Source organism: Bufo bufo, chromosome 1 (genome assembly GCF_905171765.1).
Source record: "Bufo bufo chromosome 1, aBufBuf1.1, whole genome shotgun sequence".
Taxonomy (NCBI): Eukaryota; Metazoa; Chordata; class Amphibia; order Anura; family Bufonidae; genus Bufo; species Bufo bufo.
Genome location: NC_053389.1, coordinates 279,838,914 through 279,858,842, shown reverse-complemented (window position 1 = coordinate 279,858,842; position 19,929 = coordinate 279,838,914). Strand labels below are relative to the sequence as shown.

Here is a 19,929-nt window from a genome sequence, read left to right as displayed (position 1 = left end):
CAGGCTTTAAACTTTTCTGGAATCTCTGGTGTTGTCCGTGGCTGGGGGGAGGAGACCGAGGACGACATTCTCCTGGGCAATGAGCATGAGCCAGGCCGCTCCAGCGCTTCCAATTTAGTTCAAATGGGGGCCTTCATGCTCCAGTGTTTGAAGAGGGACCCCCGTATAAAAGCATAAAGGACAAGGACCAGTACTGGGTGGCAATGTACTTAGACCCCAGTATAAACACAAAATGGTGGACATGTTACCAGCATCACAGAGGGCTGTCAGAATGCAGCATTTTCAGGTCTTGCTTCGGGAGATGCTACATTCTGCTGTTGTGGGCGCTAGCAGAGAAATGTCCAGCGACAGAGAAACATATGTATTTTACATGTATTTGTACTGGCCTGCAGTAAAATTGATATCCAATGACCGTTTAATATACCTCCAGCCACATAATCACTTGTTCTTTTCTGTATGGTGAATGAATAATTTTTGGGGCCTGTACTCCAATGGCCTGCAGTAAAATTGATATTCAATGACTGTCTAATATACCTCCAGCCACATAATCACTGGTTCTTTTCTGTACGGTGAATGAATAATTTTTGGGGCCTGTAGTCCACTGGTCTGCAGAAAGATTGATATCCAGTGACCGTCTAATATACCTCCAGCCACATAATCACTTGATCTTTGCTGTATGGTGAATGCCTAATGTTTGGGGCCTGTACTCCACTGGCCTGCATTCAAATTGATATCCAATGACCATCTAATATACCTCCAGCCACATAATCACTTGATGTTTTCTGTCCGGTGAATTAATAATTTTTGGGGCCTGTAGTCCACTAGCCTGCAGTAAAATTGATATCCAATGACCGTCTAATATACCTCCAGCCACATAATGACTTGATCTTTTATGTACGGTGAATGCATAATTTTTGGGGCCTGTAATCTAATTGGCCAACAGTAAAATTGTTATACGGTGACCGCCTAATATACCTTCAGCCACATAATCACTTGATGTTTTCTGTCCGGTGAATGCCTAATGTTTGGGGCCTGTACTCCCGTGGTCTAAAATAAAAAATTTCTAGGCTCCAGCATTTCTAGGCTTGACAGTTAATGAGGGCCCGCCGCGAACTTGCAGTTCGCGAACATTTAATCGTGTTTGCTCGATCTCGTTCGCGAATCGTCCCGACCGATGTTCGTCCATCACTAGTCATAACCATGGTCAGTGATTGACATTGAGGGAGCCCAGCTGACCATTGCAGGCCAGGAGGAGAAGGACTGGGAGCCAGCGTTGGGAAGCAGGTAAGTAATCTTTCCTTTACAAGTCCCGACACCCCCCCCCCCCTTTTTTTACAACCCCTTTAATGTCAGACACCAATGATTACAGTGCAGTCAGTTACATCTACACTGAATGGAGTTGTCTGCTTCCCAATTCCCAAGCATCTAAGGTATTTGACAGAGCAAAGGGTGGGGTCTTTCACACCACATTGTTCTTTTTGTACAGTTATATACATGCACTTGCTCTCTTGTGCAATCCAGTCCATGATCAGCCAATTTTAGATTAGATTACTCTGCATATTACCATGACTATAAATAGTGGTGGGATGCAGTATAATCATCTGTACAGTTCAGTCTCTCTATGCAGACATGTGCTATGAGAACGCGGTAACCCTTGCAGCCAGCCATCTGCATTCTTTTCCACAGCCTCCCTTCTTTGATTTTATGCAGCTGCTTTTGCCATTGAAAGGTTAATGATCCCCTTTTTGACCGTGAGTATGTCCGGCAGCCAGTGCATACAGATTTCTTTTTCCTCTACCATACAAAGGCTGCAACACCCCAAAGGAGATCAGAAAGGCAATCAGTCATCCTTAGTGTGCGGAGGGGGCATATGAGCCTCCCTGTCTTGTAGGTATAGTCAAAACTCGACTGCTGCAACCTCTGTTGTTATGACACTGGTCCATTATACTGGTCCAAGCTCTGTATACTGTTCTACTGGTCCCTATATACTACTCCAAGCACTGGCCCCTGTATACTAGGTCTAGCCTTATATACTGCTACTACTGGTTCCCTTATACTAGTCTTAGCCCAACCAGGAAACATTAAATGTCAGCTCCCCTTACCTATTCTTCAGAGTCAATGGTATAAGTACCGACATAAAAATTATAGGGGACATACACTCACCTAAAGAATTATTAGGAACACCATACTTATACGGTGTTGGACCCCCTTTTGCCTTCAGAACTGCCTTAATTCTACGTGGCATTGATTCAACAAGGTGCTGATAGCATTCTTTAGAAATGTTGGCCCATATTGATAGGATAGCATCTTGCAGTTGATGGAGATTTGAGGGATGCACATCCAAGGCACGAAGCTCCCGTTCCACCACATCCCAAAAATGCTCTATTGGGTTGAGATCTGGTGACTGTGGGGGCCATTTTAGTACAGGGAACTCATTGTCATGTTCAAGAAACCAATTTGAAATGATTCGAGCTTTGTGACAAGGTGCATTATCCTGCTGGAAGTAGCCATCAGAGGATGGGTACATGGTGGTCATGAAGGGATGGACATGGTCAGAAACAATGCTCAGGTAGCCTGTGGCATTTAAACGATGCCCAATTGGCACTAAGGGGCCTAAAGTGTGCCCAGAAAACATCCCCCACACCATTACACCACCACCACCAGCCTGCACAGTGGTAACAAGGCATGATGGATACATGTTCTCATTCTGTTTACGCCAAATTCGGACTCTACCATTTGAATGTCTCAACAGAAATCGAGACTCATCAGACCAGGCAACATTTTTCCAGTCTTCAACAGTCCAATTTTGGTGAGCTCGTGCAAATTGTAGCCTCTTTTTCCTATTTGTAGTGGAGATGAGTGGTACCCGGTGGGGTCTTCTGCTGTTGTAGCCCATCCGCCTCAAGGTTGTGCGTGTTGTGGCTTCACAAATGCTTTGCTGCATACCTCGGTTGTAACGAGTGGTTATTTCAGTCAACGTTGCTCTTCTATCAGCTTGAATCAGTCGGCACATTCTCCTCTGACCTCTCGCATCCACAAGGCATTTTTGCCCACAGGACTGCCGCATACTGGATGTTTTTCCCTTTTCACACCATTCTTTGTAAACCCTAGAAATGGTTGTGCGTGAAAATCCCAGTAACTGAGCAGATTGTGAAATACTCAGACCGGCCCGTCTGGCACCAACAACCATGCCACGCTCAAAATTGCTTAAATCACCTTTCTTTCCCATTCTGACATTCAGTTTGGAGTTCAGGAGATTGTCTTGACTAGGACCACAACCCTACATGCATTGAAGCAACTGCCATGTGATTGGTTGACTAGATAATTGCATTAATGAGAAATAGAACAGGTGTTCCTAATAATTCTTTAGGTGAGTGTATAGTGGCGTAAAAGTTGTCGCAAGTCTTGACAAACGGCTTATGTGTGGCAGCACTTGGGAATTTTCCCCTCTCATGCCTCTATTCCAAGGTGGAGAGAAAAGGGGTTGTGGCGTGGGCCAGGAAGCAGGCAGTGGTACTGTTGTAGCCCCATTGGAGATCAGTGTCAATGATCATTATTCTACTTCTAGCTCATACAGAATTATAGATCTAAAAATTACCCCACAAATGTCTTGCATAAATCCAGCCTGTACGTCCACTGCTGATCCAGGTAAAAATGACACGCGTTCCAGAAAACAGAAATATAGTCTTATGGACTGGTATGCATTTTTTGGTTTCCTACATGTAAAAATGATTGGACTAAAGTGAGTGCACCAGATAAGGGACCCTCATCTCCTTTCTGTTGAGCTTCTCAGTAACAATATCTACCTTCAAATACCACCTGTGCCTTGAAGTTACCTATAATCTCATCTTATCTATATATATATAATACGAAGGACGTATATATGTATGTATGTATGTGTGTATGTTCTGCGATCACTCAAAAATACAACCATCGATTTCAACGAAACTTGGTATACACATCCCTTGCTACCTGGAAAGAAATCTTGTGGGGGTCTCAGCTCTCTAGCATGTACCGTTCCTGAGATATTCCCAAAATATGACCTGCAATAGCCAATAAAAGCCTGCAAGTCTTTCACTCCTATATGACTGCCATACACACGGTCACATGTCCCTTATCAGCCAATAGAAGCTCGCAGGCCTTTAGTCTCCACATACACACAGCTTTACTCCAGGTTTCTATAACAACCCAGCCATTTTTCTTCACTGCTGTAGGTCAGCTTAAGGCTCCATTCAGACGTCCGTAACGTGTTTTGCGGATCCGCGGACCTGCAAAACACGGACAGTGCCAATTGCCGGCACTAATAGAATATGCCTATTCTTGTCTGCAATTGCGTACAAGAATAGGACATGTTCTATTTTTGGGGGGAACGGAATTGCGGACCCGGAAGTGCGGAATGGGTCCGCAATTCTGTTCCGCAGAATGCGAAACGAAATTGCGGATGTGTGAATGGAGCCTTAGGCTAGGGCTACAGGACGACAATAAGGGTTCATTCACACGTCCGCAACTGTTTTGCGGTCCGCAAATTGCGAATCTGCAAAACACGGACACCGGCCATGTGCGTTCCGCATTTTGCAGACCGCAATGTTTTTTCTTGTCCATGGCTGTGGACAAGAATAGGACATGTTCTATTTTTTGGCGGGGCCACGGAACAGAAGTGCAGATGCGGACAGCACACTGTGTGCTGTCCGCATCTTTTGCGGCCCCATTGAAAATGAATAGGTCTGCAACCGTTCCGCAAAATTGCGGAATAGATGTGGACCCATTTTGCGGACGTGTGAATGGACCCTTAGTCGCACGACACATAGGACACAACTACATGAGTCCATGTTGGATGGATTTTTTGCGACTGTCGTGTCGCAGCATGTCGCAGTGCAACATCATAGCCTATCATTATAAAAATTGTTGTGCAACATTTGTACGACCAAATTTCATGTGACACATGTCATCATGTAGCTCTAGCCTTAAAGGGGCAGGGCGCTGTGGAGGAAACTGTTAAGTTGGCAGGGGCCACAATTAAAGGGGCAGCTGCTGTGGAGGTCACTGTTAATGGGGCAGGGGCCACTATTGAAGGGGCAGGCCGCTGTGGAGGTCACTGTTAAAGGGGCAGGCACTGTGGAGTTTACTGTTAAGGGAGCAGGGGACACTATTGAAGGTGCAGCTGCTGTAGAGGTCACTGTTAAAGAGGAGGGCACTGTGGAGGTCACTGGTAAAGGGGCGGGCAATGTGGAGGTCACTGTTAAAGGGGCGTTCACTGTGGAGGTCACTGTTAAGGGGCAGGCCACTGTGGAGGTCACTGTTAAAGGGGCAGGCACTGTTGAGGTCACTGTTAAAGGGGTGCGCACTGTGGAGTTCACTGTTAAGGGGGTGGGCACTGTGGAGGTCACTGTTAAAGGGGCAGGCACTGTGAGGTCACTGTAAAATGGGCGGGCACTGTGGAGGTCACTGTTAAAAGGGCGGGCACTGTGGAGGTCGCTGTTAAAAGGGCGGGCATTCTGGAGGTCACTGTTAAAGGGGCAGGCACTGTGGAGGTCACTGTAAAAGGGGCGGGCACTGTGGAGGTCACTGTTAAAGGGGAGAGAACTGTGGTGGTCACTGTAAAGGGGCGGGAACTGTGGAGGTCACTGTTAAAGCAGCAGGTACTGTGGAGGTCACTGTTAAAGGGGCGAGCACTGTGGAGGTCACTGTTAAAGGGGAAGGCACTGTGGAGGTCACTGTTAAAGGGGCGGGCACTGTGAAGGTCACTGTTTAAGGAGCGGGCACAGTGGAGGTCACTGTTAAAGGGGCGGGCACTGTATAGGTCACTGTTAAGGGGGAGGGCACTATGGAGGTCACTGTTAAAGGGGCGGGAACTGTGGAGGTCACTGTTAAAGGGGCGTTCACTGTGGAGCTCACTGTTAAAGGGGCGGGAACTGTGGAGGTCACTGTTAAAGGGGCGGGAACTGTGGCGTTCACTGTTAAAGGGGCGAGCATTATGGAGGTCACTTTTAAAGGGGTGGGCACTGTGGAGGTCACTGTTAAAGGGGCGGGCACTATGGAGGTCACTGTTAAGGGGGAGGGCACTATGGAGGTAACTGTTAAAGGGGCGGCAACTGTGGAGGTCACTGTTAAAGGGGCGTGAACTGTGGAGGTCACTGTTAAAGGGGCGGGAACTGTGGAGGTCACTGTTAAAGTGGCGGGAACAGTGGAGTTCACTGTTAAAGGGGTGAGCATTATGGAGGTCACTGTTAAAGGGGCAAGCACTGTGGAGGTCACTGTTAAAGGGGCGGGCACTATGGAGGTCACTGTTAAAAGGGCAGGCATTGTGGAGGTCACTGTTAAAGGGGCAGGCACTGTGGAGGTCACTGTTAAAGGGGCAGGCATTGTGGAGGTCACTGTTAAAGGGGCAGGCACTGTGGAGGTCACTGTTAAAGAGGCGGACACTGTGGAGGTCACTGTTAAGGGGGAGGGCACTATGGAGGTCACTGTTAAAGGGGCGGGAACTGTGGAGGTCACTGTTAAAGGGGCGGGAACTGTGGAGGTCACTGTTAAAGTGGCGGGAACAGTGGAGTTCACTGTTAAAGGGGTGAGCATTATGGAGGTCACTGTTAAAGGGGCGGGCACTGTGGAGGTCACTGTTAAAGGGGCGGACACTATGGAGGTCACTGTTAAAAGGGCAGGCACTGTGGAGGTCACTGTTAAAGGGGCAGGCATTGTGGAGGTCACTGTTAAAGGGGCAGGCACTGTGGAGGTCACTGTTAAAGGGGCGGACACTGTGGAGGTCACTGTTAAGGGGGAGGGCACTATGGAGGTCACTGTTAAAGGGGCGGGAACTGTGGAGGTCACTGTTAAGGGGCGGGAACTGTGGAGGTTACTGTTAAAGGGGTGGGAACTGTGGAGTTCACTGTTAAAGGGGCGAGCACTGTGGAGGTCACTGTTAAAGGGGCGGGTACTGTGGAGGTCACTGTTAAATGGGCGGGGTACTGTGGGGGAGTTAGTGTTAAGGGGTTAGGGGCTGTTGAGTTCACTGTTAAAGGGGCGGGGTGCTGTAGGAGGTCACTGTGTGTGTTGTTAAAAGATATCGACAGTATCCCCCATAACAAACATTAAGTGAAATAGATGATATATACCTGTGCGAAGCTGGGTCCTTCCGCTAGTCATTCTTATAAATAATTCAGCATTTTATTCTGTGTACAAAGTCCCTTATAAAAAGCTTGGATTTATTTTTCGTTCTTACTTCTCTGTGTTGCAGGATGGAATGGGTAACCTGAGAATCACAGAGAAAGGTTTACGGCTTGAGGGAGATTCTGAATTCTTGAAACCTCTGTATGCCAAAGAAATCCGCTCCAGGCCGGTAAGTGTAAATCACAGATTGTAGCATTTTAAAAAGCATTTCTGGGCAGTGCCCTCACAGGGTACTACTGTCAGGGGCCCAGGCTTATAGTTGCCCAAACTCAGCTATGAGCTGCCAGCCACCGATAAACCCCATTTCCCATTGATTAGACAACAGCACATTTTTGTGACTTGCAGGTCTTTCTGCTGTGCGCCGTTTTCCTTGTATTCAAGAATATAACAACATTCAAGGGAAATGAAATGCAATTATTGGTACTGTAGTTTATTCACAGCGCCATGAGATAATGAAAGAGCAGTGGTTTAGGCAATTATAGCTCCCTTCTGGCAGATTAGTAGTAATAATGTGTGTAACGCACCCACCCCCACAGACTCCATTACTACTAAGGTGCCTGAAGAAGGGTGCTATAATTGCTTAAAGGAATTCTGTCACCTCGTTTTAGCTTATAGAGCTGCGCACACGCACTGCTAGATCGCCGCTAGCATGTCCGCAATATACCTGTCCCATAAAGCTGTGTCCTTTTATTGTGTTTAAAAAAAGATTGTATAGATATGTAAATGACCCTGGTAAGGAGCCCAAGGGGCTGTACGAACCTTCCTGGTGCCCAGCCACGCCCCCCTGTGAAGGAGCCCAGCACCGCCTATGTCCTCCGAATCTCCTCCTTGCTCACAGTTAGATTGCTGTTATCTCGCGATGCGCAGTTCCTCCCCTGAGGCTGATGCCAGTACAGGGAACAGGGCAGGAACATTATACCGGCACTGCGCATCGCGAGATAACGGTAATCTAACTGTGAGCAAGGAGGAGATTCGGAGGACGCAGGCGGTGCTGGGCTCCTTCACAGGGGGGCATGGCTGGGCACCAAGAAGGTTAGTACATCCTCTTGGGCACCTTTACAAGGGTCATTTACATATCTATAAAATCATTTTTTAAACACAATAAAAGCACACAGCCCTATAGGACAGGTATATTGCGGACATGCTAGCGGCGATCTAGCCGTGCATGTCCTCATCTCTATAACCTAAAACCAGGTGACAGAATCCCTTTAAACAATTATGTCTCATGTGGTGTGAACAAACTACCAATAATTACATTTCCTTTACGTGCTGCCTCTATTTTTTTAATAAAAAGTTTAAATTATAAACTGAAATGGTCAAACCTCGTTCTAAACATGGTGCCCTTCAATAATGCCTGGTATGGACCTGAGAGGCTGCATTAAAGGGGTTGTCGGAGATAATTAAAAACCTCAGACAAGCCCTCCTGTACCCCAATAAAAAATCAACTTGATATCACCTGCTTATACTGAGATTTTTTATTATTTTGTACAAGCCTTTAAGATTATATTATTAGGCACTGTGTTTGAGAAGCAGCTGTCAGGTGCCAATTAGATGTACATAGTAGAGTTCAAGATGGGCGTAATAGGCCCAGAGATTTCTCATGGCAGTTCTTTTTCTGGATGACAACTACTAGTGGCCAACGTTTAAGTGGCCACATTAGAATTCATTTAGATTTCCATAGACCCTAAATGACCTAAAAATCAGTATTGTTATGTAGAATGCTGAGGGTCAGCTGACAATCTGTTGGAGCAGTCCAATTGTAGAAGACTGCCTGAGATGCCTCACAGAGGCCTATGATCTTTTCCCTGTATAAATAGCCATGCACACATGGCTGATTAAGACATGCATGTTTATGAGGGAAGTTAGAAGAAATCACATGGCCGTATTATGGATCTACCATATTTTTAAGATGCTCCTGTACAGAAGACACACCTAGTTTTTAGAGGCAGAAAATAAGAGAAAAAAAAATTTCATCGGACCTCAGTTCAGACCCCTAATGTTAATCAGACCTCAGCTCAGACCCCCAATCAGACCTAAAAATCGGACAAAAAAACCTCACCTTTCCAGCTCCAGATGCCGACACAACTCCAGAGATCCAGCGCTCTTCCTGCCGCGCTGTGCTGGGATCTGACATTGCACAGCGTGAGGTCACAGAGCGTGCCTACATCCTCACAATGAGGTTACAGCACAGTGTGCAGCTCCTGCAGAAAAAGACCAGGGAGCAGTGAGTACTGCCAGCACAAAGAGTGCTGTATTCACCTCTCCCTGTGCTGACGTGGAAGCGCTCATTAGTATACACTCTATAAGGTGCACTGCCATTCCCCCCCCCCATCTTTTGGGGGAAAAAAGTGCATCTTATATTGCGTCTCATATACTATCATCAATACCTTTGTGCGACTAGGGAAAAAGTTATATCTCTTAGTTAAAGTCAGTGGACTCTTCTGAGACCGGAGATTTGCCCAGAACAACACTGTTCCCTTATCAATATATGACACTCTAAGGGGACATTCACACAACGTCTTTTTCGGCTGAATTTTGGGGCGGACAGCCATAATGAAATTCTGCCAAAAACCTGCCGATGCCCACATCCTTTCTGCCTCCCATACATCTCAGCTCAGCTGTCCGCACCAAAACTCTGCTGAAAAGTCAGTCGTGTGAACGTCCCCTAAATGTATCAGTACTTGCAGAGTGTCCAGTATGTATACATGGGACTTCTGAGACTACTAGGGATTGAATAGGTCAGATTTTTATAGTATCCTCATAGTAAATGCCCAACCTGTCCTTATAGCAGAATAAATTGATATATCATTAAAGAAAAGTGTTCCAGTTGGCCTGAAAATTTGTGTGAGATACTTTTTCTGTCTTGTCTTTTTATCTTAATTTTTTTTTATATTTTAGTTTTTCTGTCCTAGTTTAATGCAAAGTCATTAGTAATATCAGAGTGACAGTAAAAATGTACCCTGCTGGTGACGCTGCCACAGGTTTTAGTAAAAGGCAAAATTGCACAACATCTGCATCCAAAATATACCCTGCAGTTAAATATGCTTATTGTACATTGAAACAGGCTTTCAAAAACTTAAATACTGATGTTGTATCCTCTGGATAGGTCATCAGAATTTGATCAGTGGGGTCCAACACCCAGGACCCCCACCGATCAGCTGTTTGAGAAGGCACCGGCGCTCGCAGTAGCCCTGTGGCCTTCTGACAGCTTTCCCTAGGCCAGTAACGACATGTCCATCGGTCACATGGCCTACGCGCAGCTCAGTCCCATAGAAGTGAATGGTGCTCACCTGCAATACCAAACACATCCACTCTACAATGTACAGCGCAGTGCTTTGTGAGCAAGGAGAAGTGCCTTCTTAAACAGCTGATTGGAAGGGTCCCAGTTGTTGAACCCCCACCAATCAGATACTGATGACTTACCCAGAGGATGGTCATCAGTATTTAAGTCTTGGAAAGCCCTTTTTTTAACTATAAAAAATTTAGATTTTTTGTGAAAAAAGCTAAATTGCATAACCTCTGCAAGCAAAATATACTGTGCTAATAATGGAGTATAACACACTTATTTGTACACTTATTAAGTCTAGAAAATTTACAACAGGTTTTTGAAAAAGACGCAATTACACAGTCGTCTGCAGCAAAAATAAACCCTGCTGGTGACTCTGGAAAATATGCTCTAAATTAATTGTAGAAGCTTTGCAACAGGTTTTTTGGAACAAAATTGTGCAGCTGCACAACATCTGCAGACAAAATATTCCTGTGGTGTTGGAAAATATGCTTATTATACATTAATTAGCTTTCGAAAATCTGCACCAGGTTTTTTTTTTTTAAAAAGGTGCAATTGGACAATCTCCAATACAATTATTTGTACACTTATTAACTGTAGAAAATTTTTATGTGAAAAAAAACTACAGTTGCACAGTCCCGACCTCCTCACCTAAATTTATGTCGGCAGTCAGGTATTTAAATTGGCGCCTGCTTGTGAGCACAGCAGGTGCTGTAGCTATTATGTTGATAGCACACATTTAACCCCTCAAATGCTGTGGTCAGTGTTACCACAGCATCTGGAAGGTCAAAAACTAGAAGTGTGCATTCCCGGCTGTGCACCGACTCTCCCTAGCTAGGATCGGAGGAGTCAGGTGGTGTGCAGCAGCCTCTGTGTGAATGATCTGAGGCGAACGCACATACTGTACGTTCCTATGGAGAGCCTGCCTGTGGAAGGACTCCATAGGAACATAGTGTAATTCTCATAGATTCCAATGCTAATGCATTCTGGTCTATGAGAGAAGCAATCTAATTATTGCATGGTCAAGTTCCCTAGGGGAACTATTAAAAAGTGTAAAAAAAAATTAAAAAAATCCCCTGTCCCGAAAACTAAAATAATAATACATAAACAATTTAAAAAATAAACATCAAGGACTTTGCTGCATGGGAAAACACCCATACTATTAACTTGGAAAAAATAAGTCAAAATGGCAGTTTTATGGTTGCTTCACCTCCCACAAAATATTTTATGTTTATTTTAAGTGATCAAAAAGTCATTCACACCCCAATATGGTATCAATGAAAATAGATGAACCCTCAAAAACTGAGCCCTCACACAGCTCCGTGCACATAAAAATAAAAAAATTAAAAAGTTATGGCGGTCACAATATGGGGATGCAAAGAAAAAATTAGTTTTTTCCAAAGTTTGAATATTTTTTTCAGTATCAGGGTAGAGTTCACATCTCCATTTCATTTTCCATTCTTCTGATCCATCAGAAGAAGAGAAAAAAAAATAATGGATCCTGTAAAACAACAGATCCTTTTGCATCAGTTATGCCAAGGATCCGTTTTTTTACGGGATCCAGTAAAAAAAATGGAAACACCAAAACTTGTGCTTTTCTTTGAAAATATAGGGGGTCATTTACTAAGCTGAAATAAGGCTAAAGTAGGCATATTCCAGGCGAAGATGGCGGCGCAACTAAACTATCTGCGTTTTTGCCCCGCTCACGGTCTAAAATTGTGGACAGGGAAGGGAATGGGCCGGAAAGCCAGTCTCATTCACCTTTTTCTACGCCTGTTTCAGGCATAAAAAAAGGTCTAAATGTAAGACAGCTCGGAAGCTTTCTTACATTTAGAACTGGTGATGGATGCGCCAAAGGAATGGAGAGGCCTGCGCTTCTTCATAACTTTGGCGGATCCTCTGCCAGTGCAGGGTCTTTATTAACCCCTTAAGGACACATAACGTACATGTACATCATATCTGGCCAGGACTTAAAGACCAGTGATGTACATGTACGTCATGCTGATCAGCGACAGGTATCCGGCAGTCACTGATAGCCGGACCCCTGCATCGGTGAAAACACTGATGCTGGCGCATTAAACTTTGCACTGGCGCGGTCAGCGCTGACCGCGGCACGTGCGGGATCGTCCCGGGTGCGGGGTGGCCATCGGATCTCACAGGCAGGAAGCTGTAAGTGAAAAAAAATAAAGTTAAAAAGAAGTAAAAAAAAAAGTTTTACATAAAAATTAAAAGTTTCAAGTTAAAAAACAAAATAAAGTAAAAAACTAAATTTTTAAAGATAGGGGGGAAAAAAGAAAAGTAGACATATTAGGTATCGCCACGTCCATATCGAATGGCTCTATAAAAATATCACATGACCTAACCCCTCAGATGAACATCGTAAAAAATATAAAATAAAAACTAAAAAAAAACAACTTTTTTGTCACCTTACATACCAAAAGGTGCAACACCAAGTGATAAAAAAGGTGTATGCCCCCCAAAATAATACCAATCTAACCATCACCTCATCCCGCAAAAAAAGAGCCCCTACCTAAGACAAAAAGAAAACTGTGGCTCTCAGACTATGGAGACACTAAAACATGATTTTTTTGTTTGTTTCAGAAATGCTTTTATTGTGTTAAATGTAAAAAAAAAAAGAAAAAGTAGACATATTAGGTATCCCCGCGTCCGTAACAACTTGCTCTATAAAAATACCACATGACCTAAACCCTTAGGTGTACACCGTAAAAAATATAAACGGTGTCAAAAAAACCATTTATAGCAAGCAAAAAGTCATATGTACCCCAAAATAGTGCTAATCAAACCATCATCTCATCCCGCAAAAATGGTACCCTACCTAAGAGAATCGCCAAAAAAATAAAAACTATGGTTGTCAGACTATGGAGACACTGGCATCCACTCTCCTGGGCTCCGGTTTCAAAGCTTCCCTGCCTGCCCGGTGCCCCTCGCTTATGCCCAACTGCCACTTTCCTGGAGTAAGGGTCAAGCCTGCCTGGCAGATCTGCCTGAGCATCTGCGCTAGATGCTCTCGGGGATCCTCCCATGTAGGACCGAAGATAGCATTGACCTCCAGGTACGCGGCCATTCACTTAGAAGTGGCAGGGGCATACTCCATGCCCAACGGCATCTCGGTGAGCATTTCTCAGAAAGGGAGGAATTCTGGGAGGGCACCTGCCTTCCGCTCATGATGTGCCTTCATCAGGTTCATGGGGAAGGCCTTCTGCCTTCCCCGGGCGTGGTCCAGGGTGACCAGTTACATCCTGGCATTGAGCCGCTGGTGCTTGAGGTATGGGCCTCCCCAGGCCGCCTGAAGCTTGTTCTGAGGTACGGGAACCAGTATCCACGCTTGCTGACCCACCTGGTGGGTCCTCTCACAAGCCTGATGGTCGTTCCCCCGCTTTAAGTCGGTCTGGGCCTGTTCCATACTGCCGTGCACCAACCACGAGAAAGGCCTGCGCCTTTTCCTGGAAGCGCATGACACACTCGATGACCGACAACCCAGGGGCCCCTGCGTATCTGGCCATCGGAATTTGGTGAGCAATCCACAAAAACTCCGCCCTGAACGGATAAGATACCACGAATTGTCAGTCCCTAGGCCACGCCTCCGGTGAGCCCTGCTGGACCGTTTCCCCGACACAACCAGTCCAAGGGAGGACGTTCCACCTGCTCCGTGAGAGCTTTCAAGCTGGCGCTAGCCCCTAACGCCACCTGAAACCCCTGGTGGGACGTGGTTAGAATAGACGAGACTGCCACGTCAGTTCTACTACCTGCTGGTCCCTAGGCCACTCCTCCAGTGAGCCCTGCAGGACCGTGACCCGATTCAGCCGTCCTTGTTCCCAGACCATCCGTTCGAGGTCTGAGTCCGAGGGGAGCTGTGCCGCCTGCTCCTTGAGAGCGTTTAGGCTGGCGTCAGCCACTAACGCCACCTGAAACCCCTGACCGGACATGGCCAGAATAGACGAGACTGCCACGTCCTTTGTTAGGTCTCCGGGACCTGTCTCCTGGCCTCCATCTGACTCAGCAGCTACTTGGCCGGAAGGGGGAAAGCCATAAGACCCCTGAGGGCCCCAGCACTCCCACTGCGAGTGACAGCAGCTATGGCTGCTGCCACCGCTGGTAGTGCCTGCCTTCCCTCGGCTTCCGACCAAGTCGCCAGTCCTGACGGACTAACCTGGCCCTCTGACAACCTGGTTGTGGAGGAACCCTGAACTAAGGCTTTACCTGGGAGCCCTACTTCTCCTGGGAAAGCCCTGACCTCATTTTCATCCTCCCCCGCAGCTGTCTGTCCCCTGCTTGTCCCCTCAGTAGCCACACCTGAGGACAACAGGTTCCATCATGCTTGCTGGCCACACCCTGTGGCCTGAGCACAGCTGGCGTGAATGACCCCCCCCCCCCTGAGGGGAGAGGCACACATTACGTCCCCCACATCCCCATCAACAGGCATGTTAGGTACATTAACAGTATCAACAGGGGTGGACATGGCATCACATTTTGGGGGTTTGGACCTCGGGGTGTCAGCGGCCACGTACTTAGACACAAGCCGCCCCAGGTCCGTCCCCAGCAAAACACTGGCAGGGATATTTGAGGATACGCCCACCTCCCACACTGACTGGGACGGTCCCTCAGGAGCTGTGGACACATGGCCTTGAAGTGTCCTGGCTGCTTACACAGGTGGCAAAGTCGGGGTTCCCCCACTGACGTGGAAAGTGAAGCAGGGGCTGGTTCCCACTTGGGCCTAGGAGCAGGGGTAGCAGGGGCAGAGTGGTCTTACCCCCCTCTCCAGCCGACAGGTTTCCGGGCCTCTGAAGTCCTGTTGTTAGTGTACTCGTCGGCCAGGGCTGCTGTTGCCGAGGGCCCCTTTGGCTTCCAGTCACAGAGGTACTGCTGGAGGTCCTCCGGGCAATTCCACAAGAACTGCTCTGTGGCGATGATCTCCTTCAGCTGCTGGACAGTGGTGAGCTCCAATCCCATGGTCCATTGTTCAACCGCTCTCAGCAAGGCCCGCATGTGATCAGCCCAGCGCTGGGTAGAACTCCGCTGCAAACTCCTGAGCTTTTTCTGGTTTGTCTCAGGGGTCAAGTTGTACTGCCGGACCAGAGCCTGCTTGATGTCCTCATAGCTGAGGATGGTCTTGCTGGGCAGGTGCCCGAAGATTTCAAGGGCTTTTCCCCTGAGACTTGGTGTTATGAATCGGACCCACTGGTCCTCCAGCAGCTGGTACTGATGGCAGGCCGTCTCAAACGCCAACAAGAAAGTGTCCAAGTCACCATCTTTGTGCAGCAGGGGGAAGTCCTCCGCCCGCAGTTTGGGAATCCGGATCTCTGGAGACTCACATCGGGCTGAGGAGGGCTGCTGGAGTTGGAGCTGAAGCACTCACAGCTGATGCTCACACTCAGCCTGCTCACAACGTTCTCATTCTGCAGCCTCTGTTAGATCGTTCTGCAGCTGGCATGAGGATCTCATAGGCCGCCTGCAGCTTTTAGAAGAGCAGCCAAGCCTGCCTTGGCTGGGGGGATGGGCAGGTGGAGTGAGGCCCACCGCGGACCTCACCGCAGGCAACTGGCTCCTTGGGGAGCTTTGGCTGTGCTCCCCCTCGACTTGAAGAAAGTCGCCTTCCACCTCCTCTCGGCCTCCTATCTGGACTGCGTCCTCCCCGCTACCATTTATAGCATCGGCCATCTCCTTAGCTTTGCTCCTTGTAATACTGGCCGTCATTGCAACTGATGATCACTGACACAGAATGCAACCTCATGCACACACACACCTTATCGTATTTGCACTCAGACTGTCTAGTGTTGAGCTGATCTTAAGACTCCAGCGGCAAAAGCTACTGCTGGTAGTCTTTAGTGTCTGGGAGTATGGGTCCCACACTCACACACACTAGTATCTCGATCCCACTTTGCTGCCACCAATATGTGACAAATACTGTACCCCGACTGACGTCAACTATGTAGAGCCAGCGAGATATGGTATGGTCACGGGTTACCAAGGCGTGACGTTACACCCTCCTGGAGGAGCAGGTAAGGTCAGCTTGATACGATACAGTTTACATAGACACCTCCTGTCCACAAGGCCACAGAGAGGCAACAAGCTGAGAGAGCCTTTTCACTGCCCCAGTGAAACAGCGCATTCTCAGCCTGGGTATGCTGTCACTAGTTTCTTGTTTGATATAAGCCTGGTTCGCTAACGGGATTATATAGGGTAAGAAACCAACCCGCGGTAGCGTCTAACTAGGCGGAAACACGGATGTGGGGATTCATGATCGAGATAAGATACAAGGACAGCACAAGATTAAATTATATATTTAATTGCCTTAAGGTCGTACTAGACGTAACACAATATACACACAAGGATATATACAGTGGTCTGAGGTTACAAATACAGGTGGTATGGTGGTATGGTACAAACAGGATTAAACAGAGCAAAAGTCAGTTTACCAGATGGATGAGTCCTTTTGGGTTGTGATGAGTCCTTTGCTGTAGTCACATGGATGGCAGTGATGACAGCAGGTTGCAGGTCTCTCTAAACACATGGCACGATGTGACCCTCCTTCAGAGAAAAGACACGCCCGCTTGCTGGCACAAGCCTTTTAACCTGTAGCTGGCTCCTCCCCTCCCGGCCTCTGGGAAGGGGTCCACCCCCCCCCCCCCCCCTGCTGGGCTGGCAGCACATGAGCCACAAAACCGATTAGGGCTCATGGCTCCAGACCAGAATGTCGCAGGGAGGTGGTTCTGGGACCAAAGGATCCGCCTGGGTGCCGGCTACCAGTAAAGTCCAAGCATGGTACCGTTATGTGGTTTCTGGGTGGAATGCCAGGGAGGGGAGATATACATATCTCCCCTCCCTGGCATCCCACCGCCAGACTATGAGCACAGGCCTGTTCATCGTGGCCACAGGGACACAAATATGTAATCGGTTTGTGCCTGTAATGGCCTGGGGATTCATAATACCTTATAAATCGCCGGTTCCATGCTGTCTGCTAAATTTGAATAAACTGGGGAATGGCGCAGACCCCTGCAGAGAGGTTTTTCCTGTTCCATTAGCTGGGTTCCTGGCTGGCTGAATGGAGGTGAGAAATTGTAAACAAAGGTGGCCTGCAAGAAGTTCTCTGCCATATGGCTGGGCTTTGAAGCAGGGCCCTCCTGTGGAGTTCACTACCTCTGCTATCTTACAGTAAATATTAATCCATATTCCTTAATCAGGGCAATAAATAGTGAGTTTTGTTTGGCCATTAACCCCAGTTTTGTTACTGGAAAAAATTGTTTAAAATGGAAAATCTGCCAACAAAGTGAAATTTCATCTACATTTTTCTTTAGTTCTTTTGGAACACTTAAAGGGTTAACAAAGTTTGTAAAATCAGTTTTGAATACTTTCAGGGGTATATTTTCCTAAATGGGGTCACTTTTTGGAGTTTCTACTCCGGGGGTGCATCAGGAGGTCTTTAAATGTGACATGAAAACTTAAAATTATCCCAGTGAAATCTGCCCTCCAAAAACCATATGGCGTTCCTTTCCTTCTGCGCCCTGCTGTGTGCCCATACAGCAGTTTAAGACTACATGTGGGGTGTTTATGTAATATATTAAGTTTTATATTGAGCTTTATTTGGCTGTTAACCCTTGCTTTGTTACTAGAAAAATGGATTCAAATGGAAAATCTGCCAGAAAAGTGAAATTTTGAAATGTCATCTATATTTTTCTTTAGTTCTTGTGGAACACCTAAAGGGTTAACAAAGTTTTTAAAAAGTGGGTTTTGGAAATTTTCAGAAAAATTTCAAGATTTGCTTCTAAACTTCTAAGCTTTTAAACATCCCAAAAAAAGAAAATATAATTTAGAAAATGATCCAAACGTGAAGTAGACATATGAGAAATGTAAAGTAATAACTATTTTAGGAGGTATCACTATCTGTTTTAACAGCAGAGAAATTGAAATTTTGAAAATTGAGAATTTTTCCAAATTTTTGGTAAATTTGGTATTTTATTTATAAATAAAAATGAACCATTTTGACTCAAATTTACGACTGTCATGAAGTACAATATGTGACGAGAAAACAGTCTCAGAATGGCTTGGATAAGTAAAAGTGTTTTAAAGTTATCACCACATAAAGTGACACATGTCAGATTTGAAAAAAATGGCCTGGTCCTTAAAGTGAAAAATGGCAGGGTCCTAAATGGGTTAATACCGGCATCTAAAAATAAAAAATATAAATTTTTAGAACATTTGTCAGAAATTCAACTAATTTAGAGTGAAATCATTCATCTCTACTCATCTACAAAGATTTTGCTTCTAGAGAATCCCACAATGTCAGATATTGGCACATGGAACAAATGTAACTTTAGGGACCCCGAATTACACCATACAGGGTCTGTACTCGCAGCATTGTCATGTGTAAGTCAGACTTCACTGTAGTTTTACAATTGTTTTATGAACTAGGCAGGCCAGGATGAACATGTGTTGCTAGAAGAGCTATTTAAGCCTGTGTAACGGTGACTGGGGTAATGGAAGGACAAATGAAATCAGTATTCAAATAGCAAAATAAAATGTGATTATTATCAGCAGGCCTTACTGCTTACCATATATAGTTCATAAGACCCTCTAGTGTTAGACTTTGACAGCCTCGCCTATTTATCTTCTCCTCCAGAGGCATGATATTTTTCCATGTGATAAATAGATATCCCGCCCTCACTTGGGATATAAACCTATCTCCTGCCATTGCATAGAGCCATCCATTCATACTGTACTGATGCCTTGTAAATTATTAGTGCCTGCAGGTGTAAACAGCAGGTTTGCTAGATCTGTCCTTGGGGAACTAGAGTCACTCCAGGTTTTCCGCATAACAAGTGAATCTACAATCTCATGTGCCTGTTAGAGGTTTTAAAATTCAATTAAGTGAAATCGACCACAAGAATTCATGTGCTAGTTTCTTTTACTTGCTTTTCTATTAAACCATTTTTATTGACACTATATTTCAGAAGTCCCTGTTAAGCAAATCAAGTGCGACAGACTTTTTGAAAAGGGAGGCCTGAAACGATAACATAAGCTTGAAAGTTTTGTTTTGTTTTTTAACCCATTAAGGATATAGTCTAGTTTGGTACTTAAAGGGGGTTCTCCGGGAATTAAGAAAATTAAAATACTTAAATATTACTTTATTATAAATATATTCTCAAATACCTGTCATTATTTATAATGCTCGTTTTGTCTGGGAAGCAATCATCAGGGGAAACAAAATGGCCGCTGTCCCATTAGTTCACACAAAACCTGTCCTGATCACACATGAGGACAAGTTACTTTACAACATTGAGGTAAAGAGCTGCCTCATCCTCCTCTCTGCTCTACTTGTCAGGGATTATGATCCTGAATACAGATTATAAGAACTTTAGCTGAATCTCTGGGGAATTTAGTTCATGAGGAGACATGAAGTACAGAGATCACCACAGGACAGACTGTGGTAATGGTGACTGCATACAAGTGCTGCTGCTCAT

The 19,929-nt window shown here is 45.9% G+C and overlaps 1 protein-coding gene across 4 annotated transcripts in view; it reads left to right on the top strand.

Annotated features, from left to right (window-relative positions):
* Positions 1–19,929, top strand: part of SGCD (sarcoglycan delta) — an 836,092-nt gene that overhangs the window by 679,393 nt on the left and 136,770 nt on the right. For all 4 annotated transcript variants that reach the window (XM_040440010.1, XM_040440019.1, XM_040440029.1 and 1 more), the window contains one exon: positions 7,232–7,333. In XM_040440010.1, coding sequence (XP_040295944.1) covers positions 7,232–7,333 — 102 coding nt within the window. The remainder of the gene's footprint in view (positions 1–7,231; positions 7,334–19,929) is intronic.